This window comes from Chaetodon trifascialis, chromosome 22 (assembly GCF_039877785.1).
Source record: "Chaetodon trifascialis isolate fChaTrf1 chromosome 22, fChaTrf1.hap1, whole genome shotgun sequence".
In the NCBI taxonomy this organism is placed as follows: Eukaryota; Metazoa; Chordata; class Actinopteri; order Chaetodontiformes; family Chaetodontidae; genus Chaetodon; species Chaetodon trifascialis.
Genome location: NC_092077.1, coordinates 7,655,212 through 7,676,314, shown reverse-complemented (window position 1 = coordinate 7,676,314; position 21,103 = coordinate 7,655,212). Strand labels below are relative to the sequence as shown.

Sequence of the window (21,103 nt, the reverse complement as noted above, 5' to 3'; positions counted from 1 at the left end):
TTTTCATTTTTCAGAGGTAGAATTTATTGCAGGGCTCAATATTGGTATGGTAATTGGAACTTTTGACTAAATGCTGAAGCGAGGCACAGTGACAGTGGCAACATGCTGCCGTTTAGCACGTATAATGTTTTCCATGTTCACCACTTTGATTTCATGTTAGAATGCTAGCATTTGCACTAAACATGAAGTACAGCCAACTGGACCCATTAAAAATTTTACCTGATGATGGCGCAAGATGAAAAGCAATCTATCCAATGACTGTTGAAACATTTCACTTAAAACCATTAATGTCAACCTCATGGTGGTGTAAGAGGTAGTTGTTGGACCAGTGGTGGACTAACTGACTGACAACTAATCATTGTTGGCATACAGATGCTTAAATGACACAAGGCATTAGTTACACAACCATAGTTTATTACTGATGTCATCACTTACACAGACAAAGGAAGTGTCAGCGATACCTACTGAAAGGTGGTCAGCAAATCATACTTGAGTAACTAGTTGAAAACAGTTTTGGGAACATTGTTGCAAATCAATCTGGTGTCCAGATGCTGGTCACCAGTTTGATATACACCGTGTTTAATTTACACTGCTGCTGTCTAGAATCTGAACACAAAAACAAAATCTGGCAGAAGCAGCAGGAAATGGGTGATTTTCAGAGGAAAAAGAAACCATAGCTGCATCTGACTGTCAGTTAACAGCTGATAGGTTTGATCAAATTTATTTCAGCTTTATTTTTTCTGGGTCAAATAGAACAGGTAATACACATATGACATAATCTATAGGAGGTTTATGCTGAGCTTCAAATTGAATTAGGTTTTATTTTCTAAGGTCAGATGTGACTTATGGGCTGCCAGTGGACAACATCAGGTGGGTCCAGATTCCGGACTTTGAGAAGCACTACCACAGAATGTATAAAACATGGATGTAGCCTCAGGGATGTTATCCACAGGTTCCTGAAGAACCATTGTGAAGCTCAGTGACAGTGGCTCCAGCCTTCGCCGACCCTAACAAACTCCCTGCTAATCCAAAAATGGGCAAAAAGGTGGAGCGCGAATGGAGCTGAGCTTTGCCAAATGAAGCCTGGCTGCTGAAACCGAGCAGCTAGCAGTCACTCAAAACAGCCACACCCATTATTATGCATGACTTTAAGCCTTAATGTAATGTAAGTGAGTTAGATAAAAATTCACCCCTCATACAGAAATTAGCTACTAAGCTGTAAACGTGTTTGTTTCCATTTTAATACGAGCGTCTGTGGGGATTGAATCGCTTTTGGAACCAGCCTCAAGTGGCCACTGGAGGAACTGCAGGTTTTGGCATTTTCACATTGGCTTCATTGTTCAGCCCTGGAGGTTGCTGCTTTGTGGTGCAAGGTGTGAATGATATCTTGATGAATGTGGTTGTGTATTTCTTTGAAAAGCACCCTGAATATCTGCTGCTCAGCCACATATTTTCAGCTAGATGTGATTCTTTGAAACTACACTTTGTTAGAGAAGAAAGCCACAATTGACTAATAAAACAAAAATCACATTTTGTATTGAATATTTGCGAGGCTTACAACAAACTGACCTGCTGTTCACCACGGCCAACTTGTGATGCAAAATCCCCTGTGAATGACATAAATACTCTAGAAATAAACATATATGCAAAGTTCACCATTGTCTTCCACAACAAGCAGTACATTGTCAGAGAATAATTCCTGTTGTCCGGTAAGGCTAATCATATGGAGTCCTTCAAGAAGACGTGCTGAATAATCAGTACTCTCAGTAGGATTTACTCTCTTTTTCAAGTCCATAGAGTTCAAGAAGAAGCAGCCAGAGTTTTCCAAAGATTAACTGCAGTCCAGAAGAAAGGAAGTCTCTATTTACAGAAAGGTCCTTTGCATTACTATCTTCTCCTTTAATGACCCAACCAGAACTGTTGGTTCACCTGTGAGGGGAAAAAATGATTAATTTATTTCAAAATGAAATCAAAGCAGTGGCAAACATCAAACGTCTGAGAAAGTTACCCCACAAGCAAAACTGAATGTATTTTAGTGTTTTTAAATCATTATTCACATGAATGAATGAATAATATAATATAATAATAATAATGAATATACATATATATCCACATTTCTGAGTGGTGTACCACAAAGAAAACTGTGATACTGAGTAATTGACATAAGCAGAGACTGATGCCACAGCAGAGCAGAAGAAGAAAAGAGCATGACCTACAGTAAAAAAAAAACTTTATCTGGAGAAAATCCAAGTAAAAAGACATGAGACTCCCGCCCCCACTGATTGACAGGACAAAGATGTTGGCGAAGCAAATACAAAATCAGATGCATTATTCAACACTCTTTTCATTCTTGCAGTTTATGTTTCATCGCTGCCACTGTGAGTAAAGTCATTGTCTTCTTAGGAAAAACAAGGCTAAAGGTCTCAAACCCCTGCTACGGGCCCTCAGAGGCTGCGTGCTGAAGAAGAGTTGGATGAAACAAACAGCATGCCAAATAGATTTTAGTATTGTAGAAAAGTGTAAATTTTAACCTGATTTTAGTGCTTGAGGAAAGGTCATGGTCATGAAAAACAAACTGGCATTAACAAATCTTTGTGGCAGCTTGGGGGCAACCAAAGGAAGCATCGCTGCTACATTATGATATGGCTGTTTTGTGAGTAAGTTGTTGCTTATTTGCACATCCAGCTGACACAGAGAAACAGTAGCATTCATTCACAGTATAAGGTCAATGAGCTGTTGTGTTCACTAGCAAGACGCTAACTTTGTCTGCTGTTTGAGACAGCGATGCAGCACAGAGTGGGTTTACGAAAACCTTTCCTCTGAAAATGCTCGTGACTGCAAACAGCACTGATGAAAGCTGTGACAATGAGTCAAAACAGTACATCTGCTGGCGAGAAAACAATGAGCAGAAAAAAGCTCTTCAAAGCTGAGGGAACGGCAGAGTTGGTTGATGATTTTTCTGTGAGTCTGGTACCGCTCATGTCACCTTTCACACAATTTGTAGTCATTTGATCCACTGTTCCTGTAAAAATAGTGATCATAGCAGTTTTAACATTCATCCTCTGGGTTTTATGAATGGTCACAGGAGATTCCATAAAAATCTGATCTGTAATTTTTGATATCATCCTCTGAATGAACAAAATGACCATTGTCAGCATCCATTTGCTACATTAGTACTTTTTTTTTTTTTTTTTTTTAATTAGTTCATTTACTTCTTTAAATCATCTACAGGTCACTCTCCTTGCAGTGCAGTGGCTCCTTCTGACACGAGTCAACCATCAACAAGTGTAAAGGTCGAGTTTTCTAACGCTAACACCTGTGGAATTCTCCCAGATTCAGTATCATTCCAGCACACTGATCTATCAATTAGAGGGTTCTGCAGTATTCAGGATAAAAGGATGCTGGTGAGTTGGGTTTGTGCTCCACACAAAGGTTTTCTCTCTCCTAGATGGATGCGATCAGATACTCTGAAGACCTCCGTTCTCCTTGAGATTAAATTGCCTGTCATGAAACTCAGTGGCTGACTGGCAGCTCCTCTGCTACTCCAAAAGTACATTCTGGAAAAGACTCTCGAGGAACATAACAACCTCCATAACGATGTCCGCTATCGATTCCAGCCGCCTGTCAGCTGCCACGTGGGTTTGACGGGCTGAGGCAAGCCATCGGCGAACTTGTAAGGCTCCATTATTGATGCTGAACTTTTGATAGGAAACAGACAGCTCTGACAGCCTAGTTAAATTAATTCACAAATGGGTCATTTGACTCAGAACAGGCCAGAGCAGCGGCATGGCAGTGCATAGTGTCATATAAATCATTCTCAATTATGCATTAAAGCAAAACAATCCAACAACCATCACTTGACTAGAAACCCTGCATAATCATATCAAGTACAGGGTAAAGAGCTTCCATAAATTTATCTTGTGGCAGCACTTTGCTGGTCTCTGTGCAGGCTCCAATAAATTCTTCCTTTTACAGAGTCATTTACATTCTGAGCTGTCACTGTGATTAATGTGGTACTAATTTGAGAATAATTCCATGCTGAAAAGACAAAGAGCGGAGCCACTTCTTGTCAGGAGAGAAAATGTCTACAGAGATGAATCTACCCAGTGTCTCTCTTCAGGAGGAGGTGGGGTGGAGGAGGGGGTCATTAACAGAATCTGAGTGACTGTCTGAAACAACACTAAAAATACTGAGAAGAAAACGAAGTCTTCAGTGGGTGTTGCGTTTGTGTAATTGGTGGCTGACAAGTGATAATTTAACTGGCAAAGGAAGCAATTCCATTTAGTGCCTGAAGTAAGGTTGGCTGAAAGATTTAACACAGCAGGTGCATGTGCTTGTGTTTGTGTAATTCAGCCGTGTAATTGGCGCACCGCAGTGTCCTCCTCAGCAATATGTTTTAGTTGTAAATACCGACGCTGGAATTTTTCATAGTATGGCGTTTTTTGTTTTTGTTTTTTTTTATGTGAGAATCTGCCCATAAAATCAGCGAAATCAGAAAGCAAGGATGCTGCAGATTCACCTTTACCCAAATGAAGTTTTCCTGTCAGGACTAATGGGTAATCATCGCCACAAATCACAACGTATAGTGACTGATCTTCAGGGACATTTATAGACGAGATGTGGCTCTGCATTCATTTGAATGGAAGCGTAGGGATTTAGTAGAGCAGCATCGAGGGGAACATAAGATAGTGGGGTCACCAAGATGGATTGTGATCACTCAAACCACTTTCCAAGGTGGATCCATATTGTTTGTAGTGTAAATGTTAATGCATCCTGAGGTGTCCCCAATTTGACTTTGTCTTGCCAATATCTGGTTGCTTTCATCTGACAGAAGTGCCTGTACTTTTCCCTCCAGACTGTAAGCAGATGACGTACTTGAGTCCATTTATTTAGAGTAAAATTGTTGTGATTTCACATTAAACTGCAGTTCACTGTTTAGCACTTCATTTCTCCTCATTACCAAAAACTTCACGGTTCCATTATATCAGATATGAGGATTTGCTGAATATATTTGGGTTTTAGACAAAACAAGCATTTTCAATATGTGGAAATTATGGGTTTTTTGTTTTTTTACCACTGCATAGATAGAACAGTTGATTGAGTAATATTTGAAAATTGCAGTGCTAATGTGGATTTGATAGGTGGATTTGGGTTTGATAAAGTGCTATCAAATCCCTGCCCTATATCTAATATCTGGAATTAAATCACAGAAATTCATTTTAATGAGTTCAATCAATATGATCTAAATGAGAGAGGGTCAGACTCTCCTGTGAATTGCAGTGTCAATATTTTATTGTCTGGTTGCATTAAAGCCACTTCGAATTCTTCGAATTCCAAAATTTTAGACTCTGACACTGTCAGGTGGTCGTATCATAAAAGATACCCTTGAGGGATGACATACAGAAACAGACTGAAGTGACAACCCAACAGTTCATTGAACAGGACAAACTCATCTCCAGGTGTATGTGGAGAGGCAGCAAATGAAGTATTGAATAGAAAACCTCACAACTTCAGAAAGAACAGAACGGGGCTCCCATGCTTAAGATTATAGCTTACAAGAGTAAACCGCACTTCCTTGAGAGCGATGTATCCAGTTTCCCTCAGACGAAAAGTTCCTTGTCTGTCCAAATTAAATTGTGAGACCTAACATGTGCAGGATGAACAGGGATTAACAAATTTCAAGAGAAAAAACAGTGTTGGAAACAGCAGGGAAATCCACACTCGCCTTTGTCAGATCTTTATTCTCATCACAGACGCTGACATCATCTTTCAGGATTTCTGTGTTTACGAGTCTGAAAGACTCAATTCAAACTGTTACCTGTCACTGTCATTTGAGGATTGCAAATGTAAGCAACCTATACAAATTTTAATGCAGCGGCTTAACATCTTTGCACGTCAGATACGGTTCATCACTCGGAGATTTGCTCCAAGCTGAAAGACCGTATTCCCTGCCGGGTCCCTCGGCTTTGTAGTAGCCAGTCCCTGCTTCGTTTACGCTTTGAATTATCAAGGTGCTTCCATTCTGTATGAATGCATTTATGATAAAGAGTGATTGAGGACAGCATAGCTGGGGATTCCAGGTTTATGTTGTGCTGTTTTCCCAAAGGCTCAGGAGAGGCGAAGAAGAAAGCCCGACCCCCGCTGCTTCAAGACGCCGCCAGAAAGATTTGAAACTTAAGAAACTTGTCTCTCTAGCTGAGTTCAAAGGTGTGCGAGATAAATCTGCTGGGTAACGCTGACTCTTTGAACAGTTGTTGTTCTCTTTCTGGATCGTACACGCCTCCTTGCTCTCTCTTGAGTAGTTAACGCTAATTGGGAAATGCAATGCCGTCGTCTTCGTCTTCTTTCAATGAAAATGTGAAGTGACACTACCCAGGATATGATATGAATACATTGTTTTTGCACAATGACCGAATAATGCCGCACATTAATGATCCTTGTTGGGAATTTCTTTATATTTTTGTATTGGAATTTAAAAATTTAAATATCAAAAACACACATAAAAACAGTTTATTACCTGCTCTGAAGCACTGGACGTTACCAAAGCTGGTCTCTGTCTGCAGAAATCTTTCCAGTCACACATGTTAAAGAAGACAACAAAAGAACATACTTTATGGTCTTATCGAGAGCTGATAATTACCAAAATCAATTTCCAGACATCTCCAGACATTCAAGCTTGTCTCAGAACACTCAAAGAAAAACAAATTATATATATATAAATATCCCATTTTGAGGTCCCGACAAGTCACTGAATCAATAGCCCCAGGCTCCAGGCTCCCGGCTCCAGGCAGGTGTGGTGTGGGCAGTTTAAATAATTAAGTACATGGAGAGAGACAGAACTGAAGTCTACGGGTCATCATAACACAGTGAAGGATGCGAGCATCATGTTACAACGTTAAAAGCAGGTAATTGGAGTGAGTAATTGGCCAGTTTGGGTGCTCGAAGTGCCTTGAAAGTGCTAAGGAGACATGGCAGTCCATTGATTACAGGCCCCAGGGGGCCCAAGAACCCGACTGCAAACATAAGCCGTTTTTAGGTAAAAGCAGGGTAGACAGTAACAGAAGCCACAGCTTATTGACCTTGAACAGTTGGAAGTGTGCAAGGTCACATTCAACAAGTTTGAATATGGTGTCATGATAGTGACAGTTTCTTAAACTTACCTTGGTAGTCTTGATCTTGTTCCCTGTAGCACAGCTCCAGCCCTTCAGATCAGGAAGAACTTTGCATTCCTCCCCATCAAGGCACGGATGCATCTGGCACCACCACTTTTGCTCCACTATTGAGGCTGGTCCAAAAAATACATAGAGGTCATAAATTTAGATCAAATAAAATAAAATAAAATTTTTCAAAATGTAAATTATGAAGAAATTTGTTGTTCACTACAGAAATTTAAGCAATATCTAATCAAATATATTGATTAGTTTTCCTTTCATTCTGCATTCTAGTGTTATTTATGTAATTCTAGTTTTTATTGTAGTGGCCTTGAAGACAGACAGGAAGATGAATGCTTGAAATAATTGCATTTAGCTTTTTTATTTTTATCAGAGTAGTAGTCAATTAAAGTAATAATTGACAGATTAATTGATTATCAAAATAGTTGTTAGTTGCAGCCCTAATTATAACCGTCGTCAGCAAGTACAAACTAAATATGTGAAAGACAAACAAATGGATAAGTACTGGAAATCTTATTCATCGACCTGCATGCATCTGTGCAATGCAGTGTTATTTGTAGGTTGTTAGCCATGTAAATCTTCCCCTAGATGGCCACTAAAGGAATATTCCTAGTAATGTTATCCTACATTTATGATGATAATGTTACATTAGCTTCCCCTTTTGCAGCCTCTATGTTTTTTTTGTTTTTTTTTTGTCCTAGTTTTGGTTGACACTGTCACCAAGAGACTGAAAACAAATCAAAATCGAGATCAAAACCAACACTGCTTCATGCTCAACTTTGAACTTTTGTGCAATTTTAAGTCAAAAGGCTTTTTGAAAGTTTAGGACACTTAGTGTTTATGATACAAGCACATTTTCCATGACTACCAATCAAATCATCACAGCTGCGTCTCATCGAGTCATGTCACATTTTGACAGCTGTCTCAGGTGAGTGATGTAAGATAGGATTTTTGAGTGGCAACACTCACTAAATCTATTTTGAGTATTCAGACACACAAGGTGTTGAGAGCCTACTCATAAATATCCATGTGCTCAAGATGGGAAGTGGAAAAAGATTCCAGAAGTCATGTGAGGGGAAAACCTTAAGCTGCAGCGAGAACACCTCCTCAGCTGCTCCCATTAAAACGAACATTAAGCTTCTGCTCGTCTATTGTACAAGACATCATTTAAATTTGGCATATTACAGAGGTCATTATCAACATTCCACATCCCCATCCGCCAGCATTAGTGTTCTTCCTAATGAAGAGGACAGTTATTATAATCCACACATAACACCGGAGCCTCGCTAGACTAAATTGCACAGAATGGATACTTTATGACATGAGGGAATCAGTTTGTACCACATAGCCATGGTTATAGCAGCTCTGTGGCATAAAACATGCATCAAGTCAACTGCAAGCAGATGGTGGTTGTGTAACAGCAGCTATTAAAAAGCCACAAAGGTTTCTCCTGAAATGAAATGGGAGTATCGATAACATACATAAAGTGTAGGGGATATATTTCACTTAACAACTAATGATGTTTTAAAAACACAAAGGCAGCTCCGACTGAGAACATTTAGCTAGGTATAAAATAGGTTTCTACTTTTATAGATATTACTTTTTTATTTTAGCCATAAAAAAAAGTTGCCTACAAGTTTTGGCTTTGACCTTGGGCTCATATTCATGAATGAGTAGAAATGGTTTTTGCTCATTTATGAAAGCAAAGGGCTGATAACTGAGTTTTGTGAGAGGTCTGAGCTGCTTGGCCACTTGACGTTAATATATCATCTGTTTTACAATTGCTAACACAGATCCTGCGCTACAACAGAAGAACTACGCTGTGTGTGTGTTGTTGGCAATGTTGCCCTTCCATTGCAGGCAACTCTAAACTTCTTACCAGGTCAACACAATTTTGAAGTTGCACGAGGGCAGTGAGGAACACAAAATCATGCATGACCTGAAGCATCCCTTCTGACAACCTCCCGGAAAAGACGCCTCCACCACAGAAAGTTATTGTCCATGTCAGACTCATTGATACAGAAGGACTGTCCAGTATCGTAATTGGTCATGCTGAGACTGAACACGCCCACGCAGTAGGTAAGGGGTGCGTGCATGTGTCTGATTTCTGTTGAAATTTCTAATTATAATAGCCTAATATGGAAAATTCACTATATAGATTTTAAACAAATATGTCTATATGATATATGTTTGCTTCATTTAAGGCATTTACACTGCAACCGTCAAAGCCTTTGCTGGGCTAAGCTGGGGTTGCTGAGCGTACAAAAGGATGTCTGGGTGATTGGGTAAGTATATGACCTGTTCCACTTCAAAAAAACATAATTTCAGTCCAAATCAGTGAGGGAGCTCCAAGCATCAGGAGCTGAAATCATTCACAGTGAATGCACCCAGTGGGGTGAAAAGGACAAGGTGGCTGACCAATGTGATGTGGAGTTTGAGCACATGCCTAAAACCAGGGAAGGAGGGTAACCCCCAGAGCTCTGCACAGTTTACAGCAGCATGCGTGCACATGGACCACCTTTGGCAAATGCAAACATAGCTAACAGAGCAAGGTTAGTATTATCGCACTGTTTTGAGTTGGGCAGTATTTCAGTATTGAAATCATTTCTACCTTTGGTGTTGTTTGTGAGTTGAGAATGAGAACTACACTGATATGTCTGCAGATCAAAGCCTGCATGGAGGATGGGACATCTGTGGCATTTTGACACATCCTGTCAGACGTTTTTCTGACATCAGCTACGTCAGCCTGTACTCCAGAGAAATGATGTCATCCTGCCTCATTTAAGGGAGACGGAGGGAAAAGGGGGCCATGGGGTGAAATATATATTTTTCCATCTCTAATACTTTGCTTATATGCAAGTAGGAAAACAGTTGTGTCTTCCAAGGCTGTTAGTGGTGTCGAACGTCTCATAGAAAAGTATGGCAGCGAGACCCAAACCTGATGGTAAGCTGTCTGAGTTCTTGGCAGCACCAACAGAGAAGAGGAGAAACTGGGAAACAGGGCTTAAAATATAAGATATATCTAAAATCTAATACTGATTTTGCGTTATTAAAATATACTTAGTGTTTTCATTTTTTATGCTACACAGAAAGTGACCTTTCTCACAGATGAACCTGCAAAGCTGGCAGCAGGTCAGCCTGTTCACTGGTTGGAGATCCTGGACCATGTTGTATTGTGTTATATGTATCAAATTTCTTTTAAATTATGCCTGAAATAACATTGATATGGACTTCTTTCTCATTATTCTTTTTCATGCCAGGAAGAACAGGCAAAAGAGGAGTTCCAAGAGATGAAAAGGACAACAAACACATCATTCAAAGATAAAAGCTATCTTTGACTGTGGGAAGTCGTGATGACAGAAGAGCCCTACTGTTCAGACTGTGTGGTAGGCTCTGTTATTTATAGCATATATAAACATGACACAATCATTGTCACTGTTGAGTTGGCCAGGTGGTTTGATCGGTATGCTCTTTTTTTTTTTGGAGGATATTCTACACATGGTTAAGATCATGCTGGCGCTCCCAATATCTGCAGCAGCAAAAGAGGCTTGTCGTCACAGATCAGAATAAAGTCAGATGATAGGGAAAGTCTCCATTCTGATACCTCATTCGAATCAGTGTTGAGGGGCCAGAAATGATGGATTATGGTGCCAGGCAGGATGTATTTTGAGAACTCTGTGGCAAATGAGGTTAAAGTTCAAATAGTTTCAACCTTGACTCTAGAATGGTTGTGTATACTGTAGACGCGGGAGAATGTCAACCTATGACCTACAAGACCATGGTCACGTGACAGTTGGGACCAGTTGTCATGCAACTGGTGAATCCCGGCAGTTATTTGTCACAGCCAAGAAATGGTACCCCCATAAAGTGGCACATTGTCATTTCACACCTGGGGGTTTTTCCGGATTAAACAAACGAGATACAATGCGTCAATTATTGAGCTTTTGAGGTGCTGGTAGATGGGTTTTTTCCATTTGGTTAAGTCAGGTTAATTACAGGTGGATGCCGGACCCAAATATGACACCTATTCAGTGCAATAAGAATTGCTCCCTTGGCTCATACACCAAAGAATTTTCTAGTTTTCAGGTTACCTCTGGGGTTATGCGGCCCACTGAATAAGCGCAGTAGTGTTAATCTCATTATGCCTCCAGCCCAGCCAGGCTGTGTGAACCATTCCCATAACACAATACGGACATGCTATGCATGCTCATATGCAGCGGTGACATCTTTCAGAAAAAAAAATGAAAACTTTTTTTTTTTTTTTAAATTAAACCCCAATGGCTTAAAAAATATACAATAGAAAGAGTAATAATTGACAATGTTTATAACTGTTCTACAGACAATGGAGGTACAATATTGGCCTATGGGGGAAATACTGATGTGGCCATGGGGAATTTTTTCTTGCAATACTGTGAATGGCCACTGGGAAAATTTGGAAGCCAAGATGGGCAGTGCTACATCCAGCTCTTATAATGCATCCATAGTTTCCAGTCTTTATGCTAAGCTAAGCTGCTAACGATAGCTTCATATTTACCATCCGGACATGAGACTGGTATCAGTCTTTTCATCTAACTCTTCACAGGACTTAACTTGTAAACTCCTACAGTCCAGTGGATGCAGAGGCACATTTTACACCCAGTTAGTGATTCTGCTAAGTTAGAAAGGCCTGCTCCTGCCATCGGAAAACAATTGCTCAGCCAATGCACACCAGTTTTCTCATTCATGGTGTAGTATTAGTTTCATGATGCAATTCAAATTGTCTTTACTTTTATCATAATGTTTGGGCTCATGACAGTAAAGTTTGCATGTATGGCCACCTCTGTGGCCACCTCTCTAAATTACACATTCAAATCTATTCATTTTTTCTCAGATGACTTGAGGTTCATTTATCTTCATATAAAGAGGAGATTGTCTCACACAGAGTGGAGCTAAAGGTAATCCCTGGTTGTAGAAGAAAGAATAATTAAAAGGTTAAGTGCTGATCTTTTTTTTTTCCTGAGATCACCCATGGAGCTTTAAACTGAGGCCAGTGACTCACAGCTCTAATTTGCAGAAAATGTCAATACTAAAATGTCAAGGAATAGGTCAAACATGATTTGGTCCAGGGTTTAGCCCGAAACCCGCGCTTTTCAGACCAATGTGAAGCAGCCACTTTGGCCAAGTCGGGGGTCTGACACATTAGCATGCTAAGAGACCCCGGCCTCTGGGTCATTGACTTTACAGTCACTGCGGTAGACAGCCTCAAATTCATAGGTGATTAAAAAGCCCTATCGAAGCCTTTTTATCAGGGACAGTATTCATTGGCTGTGTATAGCCAACCTAATACAGGGCGTCTCAAAATTTGGACCTCAGTCCACACCTAGACCCAGCTCATATTATCAACTTGTGGCCCAGGGGTCACATCTGTCCGGCCAAAGCTTCCAATCCAGCCCACAGAATATTAAAACTATTATGCTGAGGCTTGTGATCGCATTTACTTGATGCTTATCATAGCATCAATGTTTACAGTGTATTTGTAAAGAACGTGTCTTTCTCTTTTCTTTGTCTGGTACTGTATATTGTATCTCTTGTCCCTATAGTCCGCACATGAACTGGAACTACATTGCCCTTGTGCCTGAGCTTGTGTCAGGGATACACAGATGCTTTGCACTGGAGCTAATTACTGTAATGTGTATACACCTTGTTGATGTTCTTGTTCGATGACCGAAAGCGTGTGCATATAATTGAATGGACTGCGCTTAAATCATGTATGTTATCACCAGTCCCTTCCTCATATTGAATAAAAAGATCGTTGTGTCCATGATGCAGTATTAAAATCCGCTTTTTCCTTATGAGGATTTGCTCCACATTATTTGTTCCACTATTTTACTCTTCCTATATCCTGCCCCCTGACAGCGTCCTCCAATGATCTCAGCAAAGCTAATCCTCAAGATTTGCAGAAAGGTAGATCAGAAAGAAAAGAATAAAAGATAGCCCATGAAATGTGTAACTGGAGCGTACCATCTACACATGACGGGGCGGCTCTGGTGGTGCCGGCCACTTGCCCGGGAAAGCAGGAGCACTTCACTGTTTGTGACCTCTCCTCGATTTTGTTCTTGTTGCAGCAGCGATGCAACGCCACCACTTCGCAGGTGCCTGTTCGGACATGGTGCGCAGCTGGAGAAATGACAGGAAAGATGGAATAGTCAGAAAGCATTCAATTCAGTTGCGGTGCAATAGTCACTACCCTCATCTACACACCCACATTGCAGGCCTTGGATCGAGTCCCTCAAGAATATCTCTCCTGAGTCTCTTGCCTGCTTTGTATCCCTCTCATCAAGACAAAATTAGCAGACTACCAGTTTCATTAAAGAGGTCTTTTATCACTAAGAGTTCAATTTTCCTCCCTTTATGTGCATATATTCTTTTGAAAGTATCATTTTGTTTGAGGGGGTTGAAGTTTTTGAGGTTGAACGCCGGTTTTCATTGTCTTTAAATCTCACCAATTTCCTGGTTAGAAATTGAAGGGATATTATGCTGATTTAATTTCCCTTTTCCATAAAGTTGGAGGACTTTGAATAGTAAAATTGAATCTGCAGAGGCAGAGCTATCCTGACGTGTCTCTAGTCAAGCTCCAGAAAATGCTGCATCCTACAGCGTCTTTTTGGTAGAAACCCTAACCCTAACCCTAACCCTAACCCTAACCCTAACCCTGACTGCTACAGTAAAAGGTGAAATTCCACATCACTTTGTAACACAGGTTTTCTGTTATACATCCGTACTCTCTGACTCCACCGGAAACCTTAAAGCTGAACCCTGATGACATCATCAGGGTTACCATCTGAGACTGCATTCAGAGCCACAAAATACATTTTCCAGCCAAGCAGAGTGCTACTTCTTGAGTAAACTCATCTTCATTGGAGAATTGTTGGAGTGTCCGCTTAAGACCATGTAGTACGAGCAGCGGCTTAAAGCGGTGGAGTTGGTCCAGATCAGTGTATTCGATGAAAACGGGTACCTTTTTAAATAAATAATAACCCAAGTATGAAATGGTAATGATTGAAACGGATACCTCTCCAGATTTCCCACAAGCAAGCAGCCCTTAAAAAAATTCAGATATGTGAAGGGGGAAAGTGCAGCGCTGCAGTATTTGGAGCCAATTTCTAGATCACGCTCCATTGTCTGAATTATTTAGAGCCTGAGCTGCCCCATTCTCTTTTAATTGCATGTGACATTTTCTTGAGGTGTCCTTCTGCTGAGATACTCACTGCTGCTGCGGTAAACAGTAAATCTGAAATGGCTGCGTGAAACTGGTCCTAACTGTCTGTCCTGTCGCGGCTCAGCTGAACCCAGTTTAATTACGTTTTCAGTTCGGCCTGTTATATTGGTGGACGGCAACACTTTCCAGCTGCTGTAACAAGCAACTACTGAGAGTAACAGTGATGGCATCAGCTGCTCTGAGACTAAATCTGACAAAGGTTTTAAGCAACTGTTGAGCCTCACAGTACCTCTGGGATTTACCTTTTCCTGTTTCATATTTAGGACTCAGAAAACATGACATTAGAATTAATTGGGAGTCTAATATTCCTCACACACGTTTCACTCCTCCTGCAGTGTTTGGGTTACTTACTGTCTGTGGTTGGATAACATCAAACATTTCACTGATGGCTGCTGCTAGAATATATAAGCAAACACAAGGTAGAAAAAGACAAAGTCACATCTAAAAAGCAAAAAGACAGAGAGACGGGAAAGAGACGTTTGGTTTTGATTATGAGCTCGGCTTGTGAAAGCACGTCTGTTCTAACAACCCCCTCGTCCTTCCTTATACATCAAAAATAATGCAGGTTGTCGGCCAAAAGTAGCGGGATGCTTACTCATGCTCTGCCCCAAACAAGAAAAGATATGAAAGACAAACCGAGCAAGACAAGCTGAACTGCTTTAGATGTGAGAGAAGTGCTGCCAGTATCTCTCTAAAGGACAGGCTTCACACTGAGAGGCTGCGGTTTGTCTGACTGGATTTGGAGTTCTACTTGGATGCCTACTCAGCTTCCCCTGCCAGCAGATACAGAGAAAAGCATTTCACTCGGGAATCAGTCGGTCCAACCAGAGTCCAGCTGTAAACCTGCTGCGCTGCCGCTGTGTCAGAGAGGATCCCTCCGGCCCTGGAAACCGTGCTGCGGTTGTGTTTTGTAGATTTGTGTCTTTCAAAGTTTTATAAGACGTGCATGATGCCATGAAATTTATATGGAAAGATTCAGGGCCGTCCTGTGGGTCAAGCGGTTAAGAAACACACCATATGGCTGCAATCTCCCCAGTCTGATTCTGGCTGTGGAGGCCTTTGCTGCATCGCGTTTCCTTCGCTTTCCAGCCAGGCTTCTTGTCTGCATCTCAACCCACAACATCCACAAAAGGCAAAACGCCAAAAACAAAGGTATCCATGCTTTTAAAATTAAAGGAGGAGGACACGCAACTAGAAAGTGCGAGTAGGTGTGTGGCAGGAAGTAAAGAGGGACATTTATTGTACTTCAAGCTCAGATGTCTATTGTTGGTTTTGTGTTTGTCTGACAGATTCTTTTAGTCATGCTAGTGACATGGCTCTAACAACGGCAGCGTCGGTTGGTCTGCTGCTCTGTCCGTCCACCACTTTTCTCCAATTTCTCAACAGCTGTCAGAGGGATTACCATGAAATCTGGTTCACACACTCATGTCCTCCTCAGGGTGAAATGTAATAATTTTGGTGATCGGCTGACTTTGCACCATCACCAGCTCCAAATTTTGCACTTCGTCTAACTTTCTGGTTTATGACCAAATACCTGCAAACAGCCTCAGCTGTACACTTTGTGTTTAGCGCTGATTAGCAAATGTTAGTATGTTTTTACATCCATCTAATATGCAGTAATGCTCTTCCTCAATGTTACAGCAACTTTTTTTGTTTTTCTAGGTTGAAAACATGGGCGATTTCCAGGACAATATTTGAATGGACGACAGCAGGAGAGAAGGATAAAATACAGGACAATCCAAGGGAGGCTTGACAGGTCTGTGTGATTCCTTTCCCTTTGAAGCAGAGCTCTAAACTGCAACTCAGTCCTTCCTGAGAAGTCGAACAGAAAAATAAAATCTAGTTGTAGCAGTTCAAATAGTGTTTCGGGGAATTTTCTTAGATATTTGGACACGACTGGAATGACTGTCTTGTTTTGGGGATTAATAGCACTTACAGGCACAACAGGGTGTAGATGCGATGTTTAATTTTTTTTACATTTTCTGACACTGTCACAATCCTTTTAATTGATAATTTAAATGAAAAAGCAGTATTGTCTCGAAGGTATTGAAGGAGTGAAAACCAGAGTCTGACCCTAACAGAAGATTTACTACAGTTTTGTTTTGACTCAATTGTTCAGTTTTAGAGTCAAAAGGAAAAAGGAAATTGTCATTTAAGGAAAATAATGAAGCATCTCCATCTCCACAAAAGAAGCGCTCTGGCGTGTTACTTTGCTTTGTCTGCAAATAAAAGGAAGACAATCTTGTACGGTTAAGAGGTGCTTCCGTTAAATAACGTGGAAAGCAAAGCAATTTATGTCAGTTTTAATTATGTTTCATGTTTTTGTATCATACACGCAATCTGCCACACACTCATCATCAAACCCTTTGCAATAAAAGAACTCGATAAATTTAAGATACTGCCTCACAGGGTATAAAAACGGTGGAATTGTCTCCACTTCAGGGTCAAATGTGATCAGACCAGCATCATTTTGGCAAACAGAACGATCGACGAAAAGCTGCGTTTTCCCTGGATTATTTTGAGACAAAGTTGGCAAAGGCTGGAAAATGTGTGTGGTGTGCACAGCGTACACAGTGTACACATTATTCCAAGATGGAACAAAAAGATGAAAAACAAAGCTTGTGACTAATGATAGTGTTTATTTTGGCACAGGATATAACAAGAAAAAAAATCAGTTGCAGATTGGGCTGTCTGTCTGTGCACATTTTTCAGATAAAACAAAAGGACACACAGCCTGGTGGAAAAAGTGATGAAGACAGAAATGATGAAGGAAAAGAGCTTTCCAGTGTGACCAGTGAACATGTACCAACACGTGTAAAGAAAAAAAAAGTCAAAGAAAATCAAAAGTCTTTGTGCTTTAGTCTGAATTTCAACCAAGGTTGCAACCAGTAACACAAAGGTGGCCCACCTTAGAGCTAGATGGGCAGAGAAAACCCCTTAACGGCTGAATATCTAAGAGTGAGCTGCATCACTTCTCACAGTGAGGCCATCGCAGGTGTGGAGGTTGACACCATTCCCTTGGATCCCTTCAACACGGGCTCATTGCAGCTCGACTCATCCTTTTGTGAAGGTCCTCCTGAGTGGAAAGGTCTGACGTTTCTGTTTTGATGCCAGTCATCAACAGATTGTGTTTGAAAAACGAAGGCATACTGTTTGCATCAGATGTGCGAGCTTGCAAAACCCACACCCAGTGAGCCAAAGCGTCAATCATCTTGCCAAGAACAGAAACCTGTTTGAAAATCACTGCTATCGCTGCCTTTTCGTGGCTAATCAGAGCAGGATACAGTGTGTGCACATACAGGGAACCTGACCCCAGTTTAGACTCTGACTCAATGTACTCGCTTAGGAAAAAAGACGCACAGCTCAACAAGGACAAAAAATATGATGAGGCAATAAACAATATATACAATGAAATTTTACATATGGACATGATGTTTTTAAGACAAAGTGATGAAAACGTAATAGAATAAAAGCAATGTGTGTACTTTGCAAAGCATAAATTGCTCCAAGTGCAATATTTTTGCTCAGAAATTGCAACATAATAGATTATTACTCTTGACTACCTCAGAAAGAACAACCTAAGATATAGATATCCTCAAAACTTTTACTTTCCCCCCTCTCTGAATGCATTTTAGCCTTGATCTATAAGCAATTAAGCTGTCTTTTAAAGAGCTGATCACTATAATAATGTTTTGGACCACCTGTTTTGCCTCCATTAAAATAGACATTTAGTAAGCATGACTACATTATATCTGCTGTTTGCTGACAGGATGTAGATTAAAGGACGCATATATTATAAGATATTATAAAACATGAGGAGCTGAAGCGCCTTACTATCATAGTCATGATGTATTTTTATACTTTCAACCACTTACCACTCCAAGATTTGAATCTTATTTTAGGCTGCTCTCATTAAAATGCCCTCGGTGTGACAGTAGATGGTATAAGTGTTGAGGCAGTTGTCAAGTTAAAAGGCTGTATTAGTGCCCGGTGTTGTAAATTCAGTGGAGGAAAGGGATGAATACCTTCATTTATGTACTAGAACAGTTTTAAGGTCACTGTAAATTTCCACTTGATGCCCCATTATACTTCTACTCTACATTGATTTGACAGATATAATTATGAGTTATTATCAGATTAAGATGTTACAAGCTTATCAAATAAAACACATTGTTGCAGATCAAACCAGTGCTTCTCATGGTGGTGTGTAACTTGTTGTTTGAAGTTCCAAGATAGATTTCCCCACTAAACATCTCAGATTTCAGTAATTGTTGTTTATGTTATAGAACTTAACTTGTAGAAGCCAGCTTACATTGATTTATCATAAAGGCTGGAAAGCGGGGAAACAGCTGCTCAGGCTCTGTCCAAAGGTAACAAAATCCACCTATTAGTACTTCTAAAGCTCACAAATTTACACATTGTATCTCATTCGTTTAATCATTCCAAAAAAACAAATAGTAAAAACAGCACATCACTGTGAGGGTGCCAAGCAGCTAGCTCAGACTTCAGAAAATGACTGATCCTGGCCAAGGAATAGTCCAGTATACCACCTCTTACAAAACCACAACATGCTGTTCAATTAAGGCAAACTATTAAAGCGATTAAATCTGGATCAGGTCCTGAGAGCTAACTCCTCACGCTTGATGCTGGTTGTCAGACCATCGCTGTTTTTCCATCAGTGTGCTCTTATGTGCAGTAAAACTTGTGCTGGAGGTGGTTCTAGCCTTTTTCGAAAAAGAGTTCACACACTTAATTGGAGATGTTAACACCTGTTCTAGAATAAGTTTACGCTATTGAACCTCGTCTCCTACCCTGTTTATTACAGCCATGCCTAAAGTAGCCAGTGCCGCCAACTTCTGATGAAGGTACACTTCATGTCACCTAGTTCGTTTGTCATAAACCTGATAGAAACAGACCTAATTCACTTTTTTTTTTTTTTTGTAACATTTCAGAAGTTTTCTTCAAATGCACTTGCCAGTTAGATGGAGGCAGACATAGTTTCACATGTTTACCAGGCATTTGTTCCTTTTTTGTGAATCCTTTGAACCAAAGGTGCTTTCAGCGGGAGCTGATGGGCCGTTTCTCTGCTTGAGAAGCTTTTATATGTCAGTCCTCGGAGACAGAGAAGAAGCTGCAAATGATGCATGCTTTATATCATTCATGAAACTGTTTGGAATGATAATGTAATCACGGCTTTGCTTTATGCATAGCATTGAGTGTGCGTAGCCAAAAATACCACCTCTCATATAGAGAAGTGATATTTGGCGATGAGCTCAGTGACTGTGGGATGAGCTCCCTCTGTACAAACCCACCTAATGAGATGGAGAACTGTTGTGTTAATAGTGATGAACAGATTTCCCCCTCAAAGTTTTTTGTTATTTTGTTAGGAGCCATTTAACAGAGTGACAGATGAGGAAACGTTTTAGTCAAAGCACAATTACAAATCAGACTCAGGGAGCCAAACGCAGTACAACTGTAAATACTGAGCATGTGGATTGATTGTTATGTTTAACATGGGCATGGTGTTGTCTCTCCGACTGTTAGTTACTGCTCTCTCAAGGGTACAAGCAGTGTTTTTCCTTTCCTGGCAAAATGCTTGTTATGCATCATATAAGTCATTTTTATTACAAAGTGCAAAAAGTGTGCGGTGCAGAGCAAGCAACAATCTTTGATGCATAAATCAGACATGGAGGTCATATGTCAGTGCAGCGTTGGCAACAGCAAGGAAAGCACCTCTACGCTGAAACTTCACTTAAACCACCTGAGTGCATCATGTCTAAAAATACTGAAGATCAACCATCACATATATTTCATTCCACTCAGGTTCAAGTTCTGCCTTAGCAACCTGTGTGCTTTGATTCTTGCTAAGTGGTTTCCCATTGTGGATGCTGAAATTCAAGGCTGTAATGCGTCTGCGGGGATCACGCTAGCACAAGTTGAAGGTCACAATTTGGGTACGAAGGCACCGAGTTCGTTGGCGTTGTGCTTTATAGAAGTCAGGTGGAGATGAATCCCTGCCATGTTTCTCATGATGTAACATTGGCTCAGCTGCTATGTTTATATTTGCATAAGATTAATTACTGTGCTAATTATTTGTTAATGCCGCCCACATCAGTGAGGATTAACTCTTCCATATTGCTCACAAATAGCACCTTTACATGTCAGACTATGTTCAGCGACCTGCTCACTCTTTGATTCTTTTGTCTTTGCATTTTACTTCCTTTTATTAATTTCTTATTTCTGCTACCATTATGATGCAACTTCCATGTGTTAATAGAGTTGAACAGTTATCCCAGTAACTAAAGAAAAACACCTCTTAATTTCCCAAGTATTTAGCTTAATGTTGCCTCATATATTTGCTAATAAAGCATAAATAGCTTCCTGTCAGCATTGCTTGCATAAATAACAAAAAGGCTAAAAAAAACAGTACGAAAAGAAGAACAAGCTGAATCTGGGAGGGCATGAGCAAGCAGAGGAAAGCAGGTAACTCAAAGGATCAATTACAATAAGAGCTAATGAAAACAAATAAGATGTCCCCACAACTTGTGAGCCGAGCCGGCCTGGGACTGAATCCCGTCTGACCCCCTCTCTCTGTTCTACCTGCCTTCTGGTCAATAAAGGACAGGCGCAAAGGCAAACCGAATGACCGCTGGCACTTTTCAAGTTCGTGTTG

The 21,103-nt window shown here is 40.5% G+C and overlaps 1 protein-coding gene across 1 annotated transcript in view; it reads right to left on the bottom strand.

Moving 5' to 3' along the window:
• Nucleotides 1–395: 395 nt before the first annotated feature.
• The window catches only part of LOC139350548 (chemokine-like protein TAFA-2), a 61,663-nt gene continuing 40,955 nt past the window's right edge, over nucleotides 396–21,103 (bottom strand). The window contains exons 3-6 of the mRNA XM_070992017.1: nucleotides 13,173–13,328; nucleotides 7,161–7,285; nucleotides 6,518–6,567; nucleotides 396–1,929 (exon numbers count right to left, since the gene is read on the bottom strand). Of these exons, the coding sequence (XP_070848118.1) occupies nucleotides 6,538–6,567; nucleotides 7,161–7,285; nucleotides 13,173–13,328 (311 nt within the window). The 3' untranslated portion in view covers nucleotides 396–1,929; nucleotides 6,518–6,537. The remainder of the gene's footprint in view (nucleotides 1,930–6,517; nucleotides 6,568–7,160; nucleotides 7,286–13,172; nucleotides 13,329–21,103) is intronic.